We start from the raw sequence: 20,724 nt of genomic DNA on the forward strand, positions 1-20,724 counted from the left end.
TTGACATTGAGCTGCATGAGCTGCTTATATATTTTGGAGATTAATCCTTTGTCAGTTGCTTCATTTGCAAATATTTTCTCCCATTCTGACGGTTGCCTTTTTGTCTCATTTATCCTGTGCAAAAACTTTTAAGTTTCAATAGGTCCCATTTGTTTTTGTTTTCTTTCCATTTCTCTAGGAGGTGGGTCAAAAAGGATCTTGCTGTGATTTATGCCATAGAGTGTTCTGCCTATGTTTTCCTCTAAGAGTTTTATAATGTCTGGCCTTACATTTAGGTCTCTAATCCATTTTGAGTTTATCTTTGTGTATGGTGTTAGGGAGAGTTCTCATTTCAGTCTTTTACATGTAGCTGTCCAGTTTCCCAGAACCCCTTATTGAAGAGGCTGTCTTTTCTCCATTGTATATTCTTGCCTCCTTTATCAAAGATAAAGTGACCACAGATGCATGGGTTTATCTCTGGGCTTTCTAACCCGTTCCACAGATCTATATTTCTGTTTTTGCGCCAGTAGCATACTGTCTTGATTACTGTAGCTTTGTAGTATAGTCTGAAGTCCGGGAGCCTGATTCCTCCAGCTCTGATTTTCTTTCTCAAGATTGCTATAGCTATTTGGGATCTTTTGTGTTTGCATACAAATTGTGAAATTTTTTGTTCTAGTTCTGTGAAAAATGCCATTGGTTGTTTGATAGGGATTGCACTGAATCTGTAGATTGCTTTGGGGAGTATAGTCATCTTCACAATGTTGACTCTTCCAATCCAAGAATATGGTATATCTCTCCATCTATTTGGATAATCTTTAATTTCTGTCATCAGTGTCTTATACTTTTCGGCATACAGGTCTTTTGTCTCCTTAGGTAGGTTTATTCCTAGGTATTTTATTCTTTTTGTTGCAGTGGTAAATGGGAGTATTTCCTTAATTTCTCTTTCAGATTTTTCATCATTAGCGTATAGGAATGTAGGAGATTTCTGTGCATTAATTTTGTATCCTGCAACTTTACCAAATTCATTGATTAGCTCTAGTAGTTTTCTGGTAGCATCTTTAGGATTCTCTACGTATAGTTCCCTCTATGCCCACTTTCTGGAGGGTTTTTATTATAAATGGGTGTTGAATTTTGTCAAAAGCTTTTTCTGCATCTATTGAGATGATCATATTGTTTTTATCCTTCAATTTGTTAATATGGTGTATCACATTGATTGATTTGTATATATTGAAGAATCCTTGCATTCCTGGGATAAACCCCACTTGATCATGTGTATGACCTTTTAAATGTGCTGTTGGATTCTGTTTGCTAGTATTTTGTTGAGGATTTTTGCATTTATATTCATCAGTGATACTGGCCTGTAGTTTTGTTTTTTTGTGTGACATCTTTGTCTGGTTTTGGTATCAAGGTGATGGTGGCCTCATAGAATGAGTTTGGGAGTGTTCCTCCCTCTGCTATACTTTGGAAGATTTTGAGAAGGAAAAGTGTTAGCTCTTCTCTAAATGTTTGATAGAATTCACCTGTGAAGCCATCTGGTCCTGGGCTTTTGTTTGTTGGAAGATTTTTAATCAGTTTCAATTTAGTGCTTGTGACTGGTCTGTTTATACTTTCTATTTCTTCCTGGTTCAGTCTTGAAAGGTTGTGCTTTTCTAAGAATTTGTCCATTTCTTCCAGGTTGTCCTTTTATTGGCATATAGTTGCTTGTAGTTCCCTTTTTTTTCTTGATGACGCTGGCTATTGGTTTATCAATTTTGTTTATCTTCTCAAAGAACCAGCTTTTAGTTTTTGTGATCTTTGCAATTTTTTCCTTCATTTCCTTTTCATTTATTTCTGATCTGATCTGATATTTATGATTTCTTTCCTTCTGCTAACTTTGGGTTTCTTTTGTTCTTCTTTCTCTAATTGCTTTAGGTGTAGGGTTAGGTTGTTTATTTGAGACGTTTCTTGTTTCTTGAGGTAGGATTTTATTGCTATAACCTTTCCTCTTAGAACTGCTTTTGCTGCATCCCACAGGTTTTGGGTGGTCGTGTTTTCATTGTCATTTGTTTCTAGGTATTTTGAAATTTCCTCTTTGATTTCTGCAGTGATCTCTTGGTTATTTAGTAGTGTACTGTTTAGCCTCCATGTGTTTGCATTTTTTACAGTTTTTTTCCTGTAATTGATATCTATTCTTACAGCGTTGTGGTTGGAAAAGATACTTGATACGATTTCAATTTTCCTAAATTTACGAAGGCTTGATTTGTGACCCAAGATACGATCTATCCTGGAAAATGTTCCATAAGCACCTGAGAAGAAAGTGTATTCTGTTGTTTTTGGATGGAATGTCCTATAAATATCAATTAAGTCCATATTGTTTAATGTGTCATTTAAAGCTTGTGTTTCCTTATTTTTTTGGGTTCATTATTGTAGGTGTTTTCCTTCTCTTGTGTTTCCTGCCTAGAGAAGTTCCTTTAAGATTTGTTGTAAAGCTGGTTTGGTGGTGCTGAATTCTCTTAGCTTTTGCTTGTCTGTAAAGGTTTTAATTTCTACATCGAAGCTGAATGATCCTTGCAGGGTAGAGTAATCTTGGTTGTAGGTTTTTCCCTTTCATCGCTTTAACTATGTCCTGTAACTCCCTTCTGGCTTGCAGAGTTTCTGCTGAAAGATCAGCTGTTAACCTTATGGGGATCCCCTTGTATGTTATTTGTTGCTTTTCCCTTGCTGCTTTTAATATTTTTTCTTTGTATTTAATTTTTGATAGTTTGTTTAATATGTGTGTTGGCATGTTTCTCCTTGGATTCATCCTGTATGGGGCTCTCTGTGCTTCCTGGACTTGATGGACTATTTCCTTTCCCATATTAGGGAAGTTTCCAACTATAATCTCTTCAAATATTTTCTCAGTCCCTTTCTTTTTCTCTTCTTCTTCTGGGACCCCTATAATTCGAATGTTGGTGCATTTAATGTTGTCACAGAGGTCTCTGAGACTGTCCTCAATTCTTTTCATTCAACAACCCTGTCAGCCACGTGGCTGCTAGTGTTGGAGGGTCTCCTGCAGAGGCAGGGGTGGCTGTGGCTCCCCACAGGGACAAGGACACTGGCAGAAGTTCACATGGGATGACATCATATTTTCTTCTGTCCTGGTCAGTGGACAAAGATTTACTGCCCCACGAACACTGGGCTTTTCTGATGCTGCTTCGGCTTATAAACTGTCACCTCCTTGGAACGTGAGAGAGTTAACTCTGTCCTCTTTCCTCCACCATGAATTCAGAGTCACTCTTGCCATTCAAACGCTGACTGACCTGTGAGAGCACGAGCACTGCAGTCAGCAGGAAGACACGCGCCCTGCCCTCGGGCAACCGAGAATCTGGACTGGGCTGGGGAGGAGCTGGGGAGACATCCAGTAAGTAAATTAATAATTTTTAAACACTAAGTGCCATGGAAGAAAGAAACAGGATGCTAAGATGCAGGGGGTTTAGGGGGCGGGGCCCATGCTCAACCATTCAGAATGGCCGGGGGAGCGTCCCCTGAGGAGATGACAGTTAATTGAACTTGGGAAGGAGTCAGCCAGGCCAGGATTCCAGGGAAGAACAGCATGAACTAAGACCATGAAGCAGGAGCATTCCGGACACAGACGATGGACAGAAAGGAGGCCCCTGTGGCTGCAGCCCAGCCAGCGAGGTGGTGTGGTCCCTGGGGGGCTGGAGACGACGTGGTGGGGGGCAATTCCCTGCAGCGCTCTGTACCCCAAGGGAGAAAGTGTGGAGACATACAACAGGGGCCTTTGAACAATTTTAAGTGTGAAGATAAAATGATCTGACTTCCCTTATAAAGAGATCACGTTGGCTGCCAGGTGGAGGGTTGCTTTCTTGAAGGGGGCAACAAAGGTAGTAGAAGGACCCCTGGGAGCCGCGGCAGAGGCCATGGGTGAGGCTGCAGCACAGGTGAGAGAAGGCAGTGGCTTGGACCAAGGGTGGGGCCATGAAGAGAGAAATACATGAAAAGAATCGGCAGGTTTTAGAGCCAACATGAGCAGAAGTCAGTGATGGACTGGATGTGGGGATAGATGGAGGCCCCAAGACAGGCTCCATGTTTGGGCTTGAGCAAAGGATGTCCTGCTTACTGAAATGGGACGGAATGAATGAGAAGTTAACTGTTGTGGGGTGGGCATGTCAAGGTTGAGATGCCTGTGACAGTCAGGAGGACACACCGTGTAGGACATAGGGCTGGGAGCTGAGAGGTCTGGGCTGGAAGTAGAGACCTGGGGGTGAGCAGCGTTGGAACATTACGGTTCAGGACTGGATGAGGTCCCTGGGGAAACACTGATATTTAATATAGGGCAGAGAAGGAGAGCCAGAAAGCAGGGAGAAGCCAAAAGAGACAGCTGTCATAGAAATCAAAAGAACACAGTGTGTTAAGAAGGAAATGCTTTCAAAGATGCTGCTGGGAGTTTGAGACTGGAACCAAAAACATGTCCATCCATGTCTCGAGCCGGGGCTCCCATTCTACGTATCTGTAAAGCCTTCCCAAACCCGTCCTAACGATCACTGGATCTGCTCAACACCGGCTGTTGTGACTGTGTCCCCACCATCCATTAAGCAATAAATTATGGAGAGCTGTAAGAGTTCTTTGTAGTCTGAAATCGTGATTTAAACATGCCAAAGGAATTGGAACTTTTCATACAGTTGCCTCTTCTTTCTGAATAGTGATAGCTTATTCTTCTTTCTGATCCCACTGTGATCAGTAAATATTTGGCACTCGGTATATATTTTCCTAAAGACTCCGGGGAGAGCAGGTATGTGCACACACTCACGGTGCGGCAAGAAGGATGTTTGCTCTGCAAAGCAAAAAGCAAATGCATTAGCAGAGGACTTGCTGTTTAACCAGTGCTGATAGGTTTGTACTCGCCTCTAGCCATGGCCTTGCAGGATCAGCTAGACCAGGGTTCTTTCGGTCACAGTCCTTGACAATTTGTTAAAAAGCACAGATCCTAAAAACCAAAAAAAAAAAAGCACAGATCCTCTCCCCAACCCATAACAAAGCACGTATACGCTGCTCTTAAAAATCGTGAATTCTCTCCCTCACCTCTAACAAATCCCTAACAAGCAACTATGTTGTGTCCAAGTGGACACAAAATGTCAGAAAGTTCATGGATTCCCCCTCAAACCCATCCAGAGTCCTGGGAGTCTGAATTCCGGGAATAAAAAGGTTCCTCGGGAACACGGTGAACTTGACCCTAGAACTCCGTTGCCTGCGCAGCTGATGGTCAGTAAGCATCTGTCCTCCTGAGCAGTACTTCTGAAGGGCACCCAGCTCCACGCTCACATCCAAATGCAACATGTACTTTCAGTATTTATTTTTTCACTGGTTCATTCAGCACGTTTATTAAGTGCCTAGTAAGTACCAGGCCAAGGACAAGCATCGGGAGACTCCCAGGAGGGAGGTCTGGGGCTGAGCTCACACTTGGCCGTTTCGTTGGCTGAGGGCCAAGGTGATTCTAATGATGCCTCCATGGAGGACACTGACGTTCGTCCAGGGTGGATCCAGGGACTTGATGGGACGCCCCCGCTGAAAGCAAACAGACACGCAGACAACATATGTGGGGTTAGATCAGGTGAGGTGCAGTCAGCTGCTCACATCGGATGACTTCTGATTGGCAGGTCAGCGTCTGAAACACTCCAGCATCATCTTTCCCTCCTCTAAGTCTCAAATTCTGGAGAACCAAAATGGAATAACACGTAATCTCTGACTACGAGGGGAATCCATCTTCCAGGGAGTGAGAGTAGGCTGCAATGCCAGCCAGCCTTAGATACAGTCCTTCAACAGAGGGGCAAGCAATCAAAGGAAGCAACAAGTAAATCAGGTTCCAGGGGACGCGAGAACCTAGGATGCTCCACGGAAAATTTCAAAATTTAACTGAAATGCTGAAAGATAAGCAGAAGTGCCATAGGAGGAGAATGAGGGGAGGTAGTCAGGAGGAAAGAAGCGGATAAGCAGAAGCAGGTGTGAAAAACCATAACGTTCATGGAGAAAAGAAAACTCCATACACATGGCTCATTCAGCTCCAGGAGAGAATCACGGGAGATGCAGTGACTAGTATCAAATGGGATGGTACCATGTATGGCCTTGAATACTGATAGCAAACAGGGCCCCTCAATTCTCCCTCTCTCCGCCCTATGAACTGCCTCGGGGGAGAGTGATTCACTGAGCCCCACTCTCCAGGTGGGGGGTCTTGAGGTATTTTCAACTCTCCATTCGTCAACGCCCCAGTGGGCTGATGAGTCCAGACTGTTCTCCTTTACTATGTGCCTGACAACCCTGCACACGCTGCATCGAGGCAGACATTTGGTCCTCATTTCATTCTTTTCTATAATTAGCTGCTGATAGGACTGCTCACTTCTCATAGAGGAGAGAGAGGATCTTTTATATTTTGCTCTCTTCTAATACCTTATACATACTAAATGTTTTTTTCAAAAGCTTGTTGGTGTGTTACTCTCGTGACCAGCAGTTTGGAGTTGATTCACTAAGCAATCGAGAGCCATATAAAGTTAGTGGGGTACAATGAAAATACTGGGACATACATCCCTGTGCATTTGGGAGTGTTACTGACTGAGAAACCTCCCTAAACAGGCTTGACATGCAGTGTCTGAATTTTGATAGATATTCCCAAATTGTCTACATGAGAGGTTGCAAAACTGTACGTCCCCATCAACGGTCTGTACACACAAATTTCACCACATCACCCCTTAACACTGGATTTGCACCAACTGAAACTTTCTGAAGTGTTTGTTTTATTTCATTTCTTAATCCTTGGTAAGGTTAGGTAGCTATCTTTTCATCTGCTTATGCCATTCAGATTTTTTTTTCCTATGAATCAACTCCTTTTATTCTTCACCCATTTTTTCTAATGGAGTGTTGTCTACTTCTTATCAATCTGTATCAAGTGTGTTATAATTACAGCCACCAGCCAGTTGACTGCTATAAATGTTGAAAATAATTTCCCCAAGTCTTCTGTTTGTATTTAGACTTTCCTTTGTGGCATTTTCTATCATTCAGAAGTTTAAATTCTTATATAACCAAATCTGTCAATCTTTTTAAAATGACTTCTGGGTTTTATGTCAAGATATATTACAAAAGCGTCTTCCTTATTTTTTTTATAGTGTTGCTATAGTTTAATTTTTGTGTTTAGTTCATGAACCTATTTGGCATTTATTTTTGTATGATGTGGAGGGGGTCTTATATGGCATATTATTCTTGTAATAAAATGCTGGGTTTGCTAGCATTTATTAAATTTTATCCATGTATATTCATAAGTGCACTTGCACTATAAATTTCTACCTTGTAAAATTTTGGAAGCACATGTATCTAGTTGTTCATAGTAGTTACCTCTGAAAAGTGAATTTGGGAAGCAAAGACATTTTATTTTGAATACTTCCGTACTTAAAGTATCCTTCCAGAGAACAATACTGCATTTATGATTTGATAAAATAAAAATCTGGATAGCTATTGAGGAAAAGTGTAATTACCAGTCCCAGATTTTAGGAAGATGTCTCAGAAGAATGAAACGGCTGAGCAGGAGGTGAGGCATGAGAAGGGCTGGGGCTAGAACACAGGTGGGGACAAGAGGAAGGAAGGCTAGTTTGAGAAGGCTGAGGATGGGGAGGACAAAGAACTGAGGCCAGAAGGATGCTTTAGTGCCGTCATTGCCATAACTCCTGGCAAAAGATGACACTGTCAGCATTTTCCAATCATTAATGATCTGGTATATCTTTCTTAAGAGGTAAAGGGAGAACTTGAGAATAACGTGAACCCACAGCATGTTCACTTACAGCATTTACAACATTCCTTCTGTTTTTTCTCCTCTCCTTCAAAAAACCATACAAGTGTGCTCCTCAAGAAACACCCATATCATTTATTACTAAGCTTTTTCCCAACTATGATAACGTATCTTGCCTTCCAGTTTTGACCTACGGTCAAATGTGTTTCCATGAATACACTGCTCCTAAGGTCTCAGTTTCCCTTTGGGCAACGTTTTTATTTCCTTAGCATGTCTGTCCCAGGGGACTGTGGTCCTCCAGGGAGGGGACTGGTCTGGTTCACCAGTAGCCCTGCACCAGGAGGAAGCTGGGTCTCCTGCAGACTCAGGTACAGGCTGGGCGAGCCCCAGGGTGCAGTGTGTTTTAGCCAAAGAGGAGCTCCCTGCACAGACACCATCTAAGGCCCACCTTGGGGAATCTGGAATACCTTCCCTCCTACTTCTAGAAAACATGGAGAAAAGAAGAGAAAGATTCGACAGTCAGAAACTTATACTTAATCACTTAAGCCTGATTCACACATCCGGCATTTTCCCTTTGGTGCCTAGAAAAAACAACCGACCTGCTCTTCTTACCTATATCTTGAGTTTTAAAATGCTGATTTATGAGACATTCACACATCCCCTTTGTAGTAGCATTTAGATCAGTGCTCAGCTAGGAGGGACATCCTGGCTGCTGAAATCAGAGAGATTGATGGGTTCTGCTTTTCCTATTGTTTTCACATTAAAGTTACTTATTACACAAATATTATGCTCCATGGGATCAGAAAGAAAGGATCTCACCTTTATTTTCTGTCGGTCTAATATCAACATGTGGCTTTCAGGAGAGGTGGACTGATTTCTTGGTACTTAATGTTGATTTCAAAGACTGTATCTTTTCTAGTAAAATATTTTGTTATCCTGAGGTAAGAATCCACAAAACAGAACTAAAAAATGGTAATGGGGCCAAAAATATCAACTAAAAGATTCTGATCACTGAGAAAAAAAATGAACTTGTTTGATTTGATTATAAAAAACTTTACAAAAGAGAGCCATGAATTTTCATGATTCTTTTACAACGAAGCAGCCAAGGAAAGCATCATAACTTAATGTGAAAATCAACTTTTTTTCTTTTCTCTTACTTTGTTTAGCTTTTGATGAACAACAATTTTTTTTTTTTGCATTTCAATACCAATTTTCAAAAGGTACAAGGAAACATAGCTGTGAGGCTAGTTGGGTCAGGGAAAGGGTTCACCAATGGTGACTGTCTGACAGCGAATCTACTCCGGTTTTGTCAGTAGCTCTGAAAGGTATTCAGGTAGAGGTCCCATAGGAAGAATGGCTGCGGATTTTAAAAACCTAACAACATATAATTTTGTTGAATTTGCATTCACATAAACGCTAGCTTGAAAAAAAAATGCACCTGCTTGTTTCTATGACAATAGGCAGAGTGAAATCATGCTCATACAGATGTGATGATGACTGCCACCCCCGCTATTGTTGTTAATTTTTTCCCTGAACAAGTCATCGAATTCTTCTCTGCTATCTATCAGTAGACAAAACTATGTCACAGAAGTCTAAAGGCTGTTTTGCTAATGCTAAGAAACCAGAAGACATTATTCTGTTGTTATTCCCAAGACAATGTCTATCGACTCCACTAATTGGATAATCAGCGTTCTTCTATAATTCAGGAATAAAATATTTTAGAGCTGGCGAGAACAGGATGCCATGGTTGCCTCCTAAATAATGTATATGGCAGGACACTTATTGTTTTTAACAAATGTGATTTTTAAACTATATTATGGTGTGGCTTTCCATACAATAACATGTAATCTGGAAGCATCTAAATCATTATGAATATACATCTTGAAATTATACATAATTCAAAAACTCATTTTTAATTTTTTTGCTTCTATTCAGTAACCATTATAACTATTAAAGGCATTCAACTTCTTAAAAGGCATGATGTTACTATGCATTTTTAAATACTAGATAGTCTAGCTATCATAGAAGTTACAGTAAAAATTAAATTACTAACAAATGTATATACTACCTCATATAAAGTGATGACACCATAGGTTTGAATTGGTTCTCGCCATTGAAGAAATATCTTCTCTTCAAAGGTACTTCCTTGGATGGATTCAGTAAGAACAGCACCTGGAACTAGAAGGGGGGAAAATTGATACATATTTAAGTAAACCAAAAACAAAATACATTTTTCTGGACTTGACAGGTTTTTAACTCTCTATTGAGGTGTAAGATTTTAATAGATATATTCCATTTTCTTGCAAAAACCTGCAATTTAAAACCATTTTGGCTATACTGTCTTTATAAAGAAAAGAATTTCATCACATTTTCCTCTAAAAAGTTTGAATCAATTAGACAAAGCTCAGTATCATCTCGTAAATAAACTTTTTTATTCTTCAGAAATAAAGAAGGATGTGGAGCAGTGCAAATTCCCACACATTGCTTGTGAGATCACAAATTGGTACAGCCACTTTGGAAAATAATTTGCCTGTATTCACTAAAGTTAAAGAGGCACATGTCATACGACCCAATAATCCCACCTCAGGTATATTCCCTAGTAATAATCTTGCACTTATGTACTAGGAGACATAGACTAGGATGTCAGCATAGTAGCATTTTAAAATAAAACTAATAAATTGGAGACAAAAAATAGTTTAAGAAAATAGTTTATATTCACTCAATAAAATACAAAAATGACTGAAAATCGATGACAGCTTTATACATCATCATGGATGAATTCTATAACCATAACACTGAGTGATAAAAGCATGTCAAAGAACAATATATATGAATTCCTGGACTTATATTTAATACGTCTATGAAAAGTACACACAAAATAGAAGTTCTACAAAGATGTGATGTAGATGAAATATTTTAAAAATATTTCATTTTATTTATTAATAATAAAACATGGGTTTCCCTGGTGGCGCAGTGGTTGAGAGTCCACCTGCCGATGCAGGGGATACGGGAGCCTGTGCTCCGCAACCGGAGAGGCCACAACAGTGAGAGGCCCACGTACCGCAAAAAAAATAAAAATAAAAAATAAAACAGATTTGGGAAAGTTTGAAGCCATTTTTAAAACCTAAAGTATGTAACATCTTTTGATTAGTGAGAAAATCTAATTGACATAAGGGAAGATAGAAATGTACTTGCCAATTTTCTACAAAATAACATATAATATTTTTAAAATATCATTTATCTCATATTCATTTAAATTAAGTTTTTGAGTATGCTTTATATGATACACAATTTAGTGTCTAGTGTGTCTATACTATTTATAAACTAGTATATCTGTGCTACCTATAAATATACGTATACTTGGGGATGGTGTGATCAAACTTTTTGGTGACGGTGTGAGTAATCAAAAAGTGGTTTGAGAGGACTCAGGCTTCTCAATTTAAAATTTACTAAAAAGCTACAGTATTAGGACATCATGAGATTGGCATAAGGATAGACAGATAGATCAGTACAACTGAATTGAGAGTACAGAAATAAAGCCCCACATTTATAGTCAATTGATTTTTATCAAAAGTGCCAAGAAAATTCAGTGGGGTTAAAATAATTTTTCCAAGCGGTGCTAGGACAACTGGATATCCACATGTAAAAGGACGAAGCTGGTTTCCTACTTCACACCAAATACGAAAATTATACCAAAATAGATTAAAGAGCTAAATATAAGAGCTAAAACTACAAAACTCCTAGAAGAAAATATAGGTGTAAATATTCATGACATTGTATTAGGCAATGGTTTCAAAGATATGACACCAAAAACAAAAATAACAAAAGAAAATGTAGATAAACTGTACATCACTAAAGTGAAAAGCTCTTGTGCTTCAAAGGGCACTACCAAGAAAGTGAAAAGACAACACACAAAAAGGGAGAAAGCTTTTGCAAATCATGTATCTGTCAAGAGACTTGTATCTAAAATACATAAAGAACTATGAAATCCCAATAAAAAGATAAATAATCCAATTAAAAACGGGCAAAGGATCTGTACAAACAGCTCTCCAAAAAAAGATATACAAATGGCTAATAAACACGTGAAAAGATGCTCAACATCATTAGCTAGCAGGAAAATGCACATCAAAACCACAGTGTGATAGCACTTCACACCCTCTAGAATCGCTATAATCCAAAGACAGATAATAGCAAGTATTGGCAAGAATGTGGAGAAAGTGGAACACTCATACACTGCTGGTAGGAATGTAAAATCACAAAGCTACTTTGAAAACAGTCTGGCAGATCCTCAAATGGTTAAACACAGATAAATTTACCATATGACCCAGCAATTCCACTCTTACGTATATATCCAAGAGAGCTGAAAACACATGTTACTCAAAGGCTTGTACACAAATATTAAGAGGAGCATTATTCATAATAATTAAAAAGTAGAAACAACACAAATCAACTCATGACTGTATAAACATATCTCAATAAAGTTTAAAAGATGGGGGCTAAAGAAATGTTTGGTTAGCTTGTGGAGCGTATGAATAGCCCTCTAAGGGTTGGTGAGATCTCCTCAGACTGGAAAGACTGACCAGAATTACAAAAGGACTCATAGGCAATACACATTTGTTTAGTTGAGGGGCTACTTAAAGGTAGATCTAGGACATTTATATTGATAGTTATTCTAAACAGAACTAAGGAGAGTTTAAAAGAAAAAAAAAATCACTGATTCAGATGGGGGGCCTGGGTACTGATTTAAGACTTTCCAGTGAATAAACTGTGAAATTTGGACAATTCACGGACCCTCCTTAGGTCTCAGTTGCCTCACTTCTAAAATGAGGAAGTTGGAGTAAATTGATCCCTAACGTCCAAACTCTAAAAAATATATAAATGGGAAAATAATCGTCTGTCTTAGGTTGAAGGAATTGATGTGAAACTACATCAAAGCAAAGAAACAAGGTATTTAAGAAGTGATGACACCAGTGAGTTCTAAGAAAATTTGGATTCTGGGCTCTGAGACTAAAATGCTCATCACAATCAGAAGTTGGACTACAATGGGCCATGCCAGAGAAAGCTCTACTAAGTCTCCGAGTTCCCTGGTGGTGCAGTGGTTAAGAATCTACCTGCCAATGCAAGGGACTCGGGTTTGAGCCCTAGTCCAGGAAGATCCCACATGCTGCGGAGCAACTAAGCCCGTGCACCATAACTACTGAGCCTGCAAGCCACAACTACTGAGCACGTGAGCCACAACTACTGAAGCCCATGCACGTAGAGCCCATGCTCCACAACAAAAGGGGCCACCAGAATGAGGAGCCCGCTCACTGCAACAAAGAGTAGTCCCCGCTCGCTGCAACTAGAGAAAGCCCATGCGCAGCAATGAAGACCCAACGCAGCCAAAAATAAATAAATTTAAAAATAAATAAATAAAATAAAAATTTTTTTAAAAAAGCTCTACTAAGTCTCTTCCTCTTGACCTTTATTTTGACGTCATCAGGTTCCTCACAGGATCAAGATAATTATGATGCATGTGTGGTTCTATTATTTTGTGATAATATTTCTGAATTGAAAATATTTAGTAATCTATGTACAGATGTAAAGAGGGTGAAAACTCAGAAAAAAACAAATCTTTGGTTTCATTCGATTAGTATAAATAAGAGTAAAATAAAAAAAAAGAGAGATTGTCAAAATTAGGCTGAACACAGGATTTATTTTTATTTTTATTTTTTTTTGCAGTACGCGGGTCTCTCACTGTTGTGGCCTCTCCCGTTGCAGAGCACAGGCTCCGGACGCGCAGGCTCAGCGGCCATGGCTCACGGGTCCAGCCGCTCCGCGGCATCTGGGATCTTCCCAGACTGGGGCACGAACCCGTGTCCCCTGCATTGGCAGGCGGACTCTCAACCACTGCGCCACCAGGGAAGCCCCCAGAGGATATTTTAAAAGGATGAATGTAATAAAATGTACTGGAGGACTTGTAATCATGAAAATGTTAATAACAGGAAAACCTAAATGGGATTCATATAATTGTTGTTAGGTCAGGAACAGATCAAGTGAATTAAAATAAAATACCAGAAGAGTTAGTTCAATTAGGGAAACTGGTACCTCACAGGAACTTAGGTCTGGTGCCTTTTTTTAGAAGTTCTAGGAATTCATGATTTGGGATATAGAACCATAATATCTAAGTTTATGGAACTGAGCCCTATAGTGTCTAGTGACACTCTTAACAGTAATAAAAAGATAATTTTTTTCCCACATATTTTCTGATGAAATAAATAATATTTCAATAAAAATATTATACTACAATAAAACTCACGATGTACAACAAATTGTAGCCTTTGTTAATGGCAGATAAGTAAAGTGACACTTCAATTCTTTTTTCTTCAAGCTTGGTAGGTATTAACAATTTTTCTATTTCTGTCTTATTTGAAGTTTTTTTTTTCTTTTGCTCTTGTTAGGAAATATAATTTGAAATCAAAGTTTTTCTAATGAACTGGACTCCAGTGTGCTATGTAAACAATAGATTTTTATTTGGAAGTAATGCATGCCCCAACTCCAGGGACTAGCAAGATAATTTAAACACACAAACGAAAAAGTGACTTATTGGGCTTTCCTGGTGGCGCAGTGGTTGAGAGTCCACCTGCCGATGCAGGGGACACAGGCTCGTGCCCGGGTCCGGGAAGATCCCACATGCCGCGGAGCGGCTAGCCCCGTGAGCCATGGCCGCTGAGTCTGCGCGTCCGGAGCCTGTGCTCCGCAACAGGAGAGCCCACAACAGTGAGAGGCCTGCGTACCGCAAAAAAAAAAATTTAAAAAGTGACTTATTTAACCTTATGTTTTAACAGCACTTAACAGAATTATTAGCTCATGTCAATTCGAAACCCAAAAGTATTGGTGAATTCATGCTTCAGCAAAACATCTCTCATCTCTAGAAACGACTGCACTTGACTTTCCTCTCTCATTGATGGAAACATTACTGTTGATTTAAGCCTGAATTAAATGATTATCAGCAAATTTTACTATTTTATTTAAAGACTAATAAGTACTTTGAGTGCTTATTACCTACTCAATACCATGCAAATTGCTATAGAAGAAAATTAGATGGCTTCTTCTCTCAAGTGGTTTACAGTTAAGAGGAAAAAATTATATATAACATAATGAGAGAACAAGAAACGGTCACGATGAGTTCCTCTGAATTCTTACAATAACAATAATAACGCTCACCTATTAAAAGGCCCCTCTCTGCAGCTACAAATAGCACTCGATGGAAATGGCTTCTAACCCTAATATGCTGGAGAACTGTATTATTCTTGCTTCTCAGATGAGGAAATTAAGGCTCAGAGACTTAAAGATCTTGTCAAGTGCAAATGAGGTCAGAAGGATGAGAGAGGAATGAGGGTGAGAGAGTTGGAGACAGCTTCATAAAGGACCTGAACTTGAGGAGAACTTTGGAGGGTCGTGGAGGAGATGGAATGTAGGCAGCCAGGTGGGGAGGATGTGCAGAGGAGGACAGACAGTGAGGGAGCACTCAGGATGCATGGAGTGTGGCAGCAGGACCAGCACCCAGGGCACGTCTCTGCAGGATGCACTGTCGGGGAGGAAAAGCTACCAGGTCTAGAGCCTGAGCCTGGAATACTGAGATATGGGTAAAGAGAGTCACTGACGGCTCTTGTGGAGAGAGTAACATGATGCAAATGTATTTTAGAGATTAGTTTAGGCAACGAGTAGAGGGCACTGGAATTGGACAAAGCTGGAACAATAAAAGGTTAGAAAGTACTACAGAAATTTCAGCATAAAATCTGGATATAGGTAGTGGAAGTTGAGAGAAAAGAACAATCTATTATCATATTATGTGAAGTAAGTCAGACAAAGACCAATATCACATGATATCACTTATATGTGGAATCTAAAAAATGATACAAATGAACAGAAATAGACCCACAGACATAGAAAACAAGCTTATGGTTACCAAAGGGGAAAGGTAGGGGGCAGGGAAGAGATAAATTAGGAGTTTCGGATTAACAGATACACACTACTGTGTATAAAATAATCAATAAGGACCTACTGTAGAGCACAAGGAACTATACTCAATATCTTGTAATAACCTATAATGAAAAAGAATCTGAAAAAGAATATATATATATATATATATAAATGAAGCACTTTGCAGTAAACCTAAAACTAACACAACACTGTAAATTAACTATACTTCAATTAAAAAAATGATTGTAAAAATATACCTCAAGGCAGAAAGATAGAATAGACAGTAATATCAATGTTTATATAAATAAGGCCTCTAGAATACTAATGATCATATTAGTAAGTACTTAGAAGTACTTTGGCGCATAGAAGTACAGGCCACAGTTTCTGGAACCAGACATCTGGGTTTACCATTCAATTTCTGACTCAGTTTCTTCATATGAAAAACAGAAATATAATAAAAATAATTGAGTCAAAAAAAGAACAATCTAATATTTTGGAAGTAGCAACAACAGGAGTTAAGCCCAAATTAAATACAAAAATGCAGGGGAGGAGGGGGCCAGAAAAGACCTGCTGACAGTGCTGAAACTTTCTTGAGTCTCTCCTGGGAGACAAGGAAGAGCTGGAAGAAATAGAGATAGGGCTTCCATGCTCAGCCTAGACTGAGTGACTCATATCAAACTATACTTCTCACAAAAAAAACTGTAGTAAAACAACTACTTGAGAGCAACCAACACAGGCAGGACTTGAGGGGCTACAAAAAAGAAAAGAGAAGATGTGGTCGAGCTTCCCATTTACTCTGGCTGTTTCCATGTTTTTATTTTATAGCAATATGCCTGGTGTTGCATAGGTCATCAACACTCAAAAATACTTTGTCAGCTCTTTAAATGAAAAAATAGTGCTGTGATAAACATTTAATACATGTTACAATCAATAAAGAACATAAATCAGCTGCTTGAAGAGAAAAAGGTGAAATCTATTTTTTCCAGGAATAAGTAAGTGGCTCCCCAGGTTGTTTGCCACTCACTCTGATGCCTGGCAAATGAATTTTAAACCAAATATACGATAAACTACCGCTGTATTTTATGTGCTACACGGATTCATTATTGTACACGAGAGTCCCCTGTATAATCAGTGTAAAAGCACATTTATACCTATGCTATGGGATTCCAGGCGTCATTTTACCATTTCAAATTATTTTAGAGGCTTAATGCAATTGTGTATTTGCTTTTTTTGATGAGTTGCTGGTGACATGCACTGTCTATTTATTAAATTCTTGGTTACTGAGGTCATATCCAATTACAGTACTGTTCCTATGGAAAAGCATGATCTATTACATGACCACTGACCTAATGAGGTAATTTCTCAGCACTGTGCTGAACATCAAGGGCAGCCTCTATTTGGGGCTGAATTTTTATCTGAACTATGAGAAATGTTTCAGAATGCCGTTTGAATAAGCATTTCTTATAAATAATCGAATACCCGGAACAACACCTCTTCAGTCCAACATGATGATAAAACTTGAATGAAGAACTACTTAGAGCCATACAGAATTATCATATGTAGAAAAGTAATTATATGACTCATAAAAATTAAAATAAGCTTCTGGATCTTTATTCCCTTTACCCCTTTTAATCAGTGCTTCAGTATACAGCAGCACAGATAACACGTGTGTTATTCAACCCAGTAAGTAATTCTTCCTTCCATTTTCAGTGTAAAGATCTCAATTAGAAAGAAACATGAGCTGCTTTTTAAAAAGACTGTATGTTTCCCATAAATATATCACTTGAAACTACTCACGATCTTCATCCGTCTGTACTACAAGTTCTTGGCTCTCCTTCCGTCCCTCGGGATTCATAAGGATGAGTTTCACACTGACGTTGGTGTAGGGGGAGAGGTTGGTGATGGTGTGTTGAGGGTGTGAGTTATCCGTGTCCCAGCTTACTTCTTCTCTCACTTGTTCCTGCCCTCCGACCTTGTAACAGTAGTGGACTGTGAGGTTGTAACTATGGCAACGAGTCACGTTATACCCAAATGGCTCCCAGCGGAGAGTGATTTGTCGAGATTTGACTTCGACGACTTCCAATTTTCTTGGGCCACGCATGGGATCTAAGATGCAAAAGAAGGAAAAAGAGAACATAAGAGAAAAGAATAATAAAAGTTCCAGTAAAGCCCAGGTATCACAGATAATCCTCCTTATCCCCAGTATCTTGTCTTCTCTTCTTCCATATGAATAAAACACCTAAATCTTAGCCGGTCATGAGGCCACCCAGAATAAGGACTACAATTTCCAGTCTCTTCTGCAGTGAGGTCTGTCCTTCTACCCAAGTTCTGGTGGATAGCATACAACGTGAGACATCAAGAATGGTTTCTGGGCAGGGTCATTGAAAGGAAGGGGCTCACCATCCTTGTTCCTCCTTCCTTCCTATTAGCTTGATTGAGGATAGGGTGGTCTCATGCTCATGCAGCCATGATGGACCATAACGCTCTTAAACATTAAGAATTCAAAGCAATGATAATGAAGAACCCAGGGTTCCGGAAAAACACTGCACTACCATACCACCCCTGAAGGGTCTACTTCCAAAATTTTCATTAGAGAGAAATACAGTGCTTTTATTTAAGGCTCTTTCCTCTGGGGCACTGATACACCAAAGCAGTCTTAATGCTAATTGATGTATATATTTTTTATCTTTTTAAGTTAATTCATCATCATGTAATTGGAAAACAGAGTAAAAGCTTGAGAATTCAGCATGAAATAATACAATGATTAAAGAGCATAAACTTCTGAACAGAACTCCAGGCCTTTTCGGGTTGTGATTTGTAGAGAATTCCACACAGTCAATGCTGAAGTAGTTCTTTACTACCCCTGATCAGGTCTTGGTGTTGTTTCTTAGTCCAAGCTCCAGGGACAGAGTTTCAAGCTTAGAAATCTAAATGAAACGCAGGGAATATAAGCATTCTGATGGCCTTAAAAGGAAGAATATATACAGAGAAGGCTTTCCTTTTATGCATATCTATTCTTTTATTGAAGTATAGTTGATTTACAATGTTGTGTTAATTTCTGCTGTACAAAGTGATTCAGTTATGCATATATATGTATATATGTACACATTCTTTTTTAATATTCTTTCCAGTATGGTTTATCATAGGATATTAAATATACTTCCCTATGCTATACAGTAGGACCTTGTTGTTTATGAGAAAGCTTAAACTTGTTTATGAAATAATAATGAAAATACAGTAATACTAACTACATAACATTTACTGAGCCCTTATTATGTACCTTACACTTTTCTAAGAAGTTTACCTTTCACGGGTTTGGGGAAAACCTAGTCTAAAATACTTTGCTTTAGTATATCCATACATACAATTGATCCATATATATTGATTTTTGTTTTCCTGAATGTGGTCACCATTTATGAATATAAAGAGATCTATAATTGGAAAGGGAAAATAAACATGAAAACTTGAGAAATAATAACGACCATGGGTAAAAGGACGTGCTCCCACTCCCTCTTGTGAGAACAACAGAATCACAACTAACTGCTGAACAATCATCGACAGGAAGACACTGGAACTCACCAAAAAAGATACCCCACATACAAAGACAAAGGAGCAGCCACAATGAGGCAGTAGGAGGGGCGCAATCACAATAAATTTAAATCCCATAACTGTTGCGTGGGTGACTCACAAACTGGAGAACACTTATACCACAGAAGTCCACCCACTGGAGTGAAAGTTCTGAGCCCCACATCAGGCTTCTGAACCTGGGGGTCCAGCAACGGGAGGAGGAATTCCTACAGAATCAGAGTTTGAAGGCCAGCGGGATTTGATTGCAGGACTCTGACAGGACTGGGGGAAACAGAGACTCCACTCCTAGAGGGCACACAAAAAGTAGTGTGTGCATCAGGACCCAGAGGAAGGAGCAGTGACCTCACAGGAGACTGAACCAGACCTACCTGCTAGTGTTGGAGGGTCTCCTGCAGAGGTGGGGGGTGGCTGTGTCTCACCATAAGGACAAGGACACTGGCGGCAGAAGTTCTGGGAAGTACTCCTTGGCATAAGACCTCCGGGAGTCTGCCATTAGCCCCACCAAAGAGCCTGGGTGGGCTCCAGTGTTGGGTCACCTCAGGCCAAACAACCAACAGGGAGGGAACCCAGGCCCACCCATCAGCAGACAAGCAGATTAAAGTTTTACTGAGCTCTGCCCACCAGAGCAACAGCCAACTCTACCCACCACCAGTCCCTCCCATCAGGAAACTTGCACAAGCCTCTTAGATAGCCTCATCCACCAGAGGGCAGACAGCAGTAGCAAGAAGAACTACAATCCTGCAGCCTGTGGAACAAAAACCACATTCACAGAAAGATAGACAAGATGAAAAGGCTATGTACCAGATGAAGGAACAAGATAAAACCCCAGAAAAACAACTAAATGAAGTGAAGATAGGCAACCTTCCAGAAAAAGAATTCAGAATAATGATAGTGAAGATGCTCCAGGAGCTCGGAAAAAGAATGGAGGCAAAGATCAAGAAGATGCAAGAAATATTTAACAAAGACCTAGAAAAATTAAAGAACAAACAAATAAACAGAGACGAAAAATACAATAACTGAAATGAAAACTACACTGGAAGGAATCAATAGAATAACTGAGGCAGAAGAACGGATAAGTGACCTGGAAGACAGAATGGTGGAATTCACTGCTGCGGAACAGACTGAAGAAAAAAGAATGAACAGAAATGAAGACAGCCTAAAAGACCTCTGGGACAACATTAAATGCAACAACATTCCCATTATAGAGGTCCCAGAAGGAAAAGAGGGAGAGGAAGGACCAGAGAAAATATTTGAAGACATTACAGTCAAAAACTTCCCTAACATGGGAAAGGAAATAGCCACCCAAGTCCAGGAAGCGCAGAGAGTCCCGGGCATGATAAACCCAAGGAGAAACACGCCAGGACACAGAGTTATAAAATTGGCAAAAATTAAAGACAAAGAAAAATTATTAAAAGCAGCAAGGGAAAAATGACAAATAA

General features: G+C 39.5%; 1 protein-coding gene across 5 annotated transcripts in view; it reads right to left on the bottom strand.

Moving 5' to 3' along the window:
• Nucleotides 1-20,724, bottom strand: part of PTPRM (protein tyrosine phosphatase receptor type M) — an 805,568-nt gene that overhangs the window by 309,604 nt on the left and 475,240 nt on the right. For all 5 annotated transcript variants that reach the window (XM_028480386.1, XM_028480385.1, XM_028480384.1 and 2 more), the window contains exons 8-9: nt 17,495-17,803; nt 9,801-9,910 (exon numbers count right to left, since the gene is read on the bottom strand). In XM_028480386.1, coding sequence (XP_028336187.1) covers nt 9,801-9,910; nt 17,495-17,803 — 419 coding nt within the window. The remainder of the gene's footprint in view (nt 1-9,800; nt 9,911-17,494; nt 17,804-20,724) is intronic.

The sequence above is a fragment of the Physeter macrocephalus genome, chromosome 19, assembly GCF_002837175.3.
Source record: "Physeter macrocephalus isolate SW-GA chromosome 19, ASM283717v5, whole genome shotgun sequence".
In the NCBI taxonomy this organism is placed as follows: domain Eukaryota; kingdom Metazoa; phylum Chordata; class Mammalia; order Artiodactyla; family Physeteridae; genus Physeter; species Physeter macrocephalus.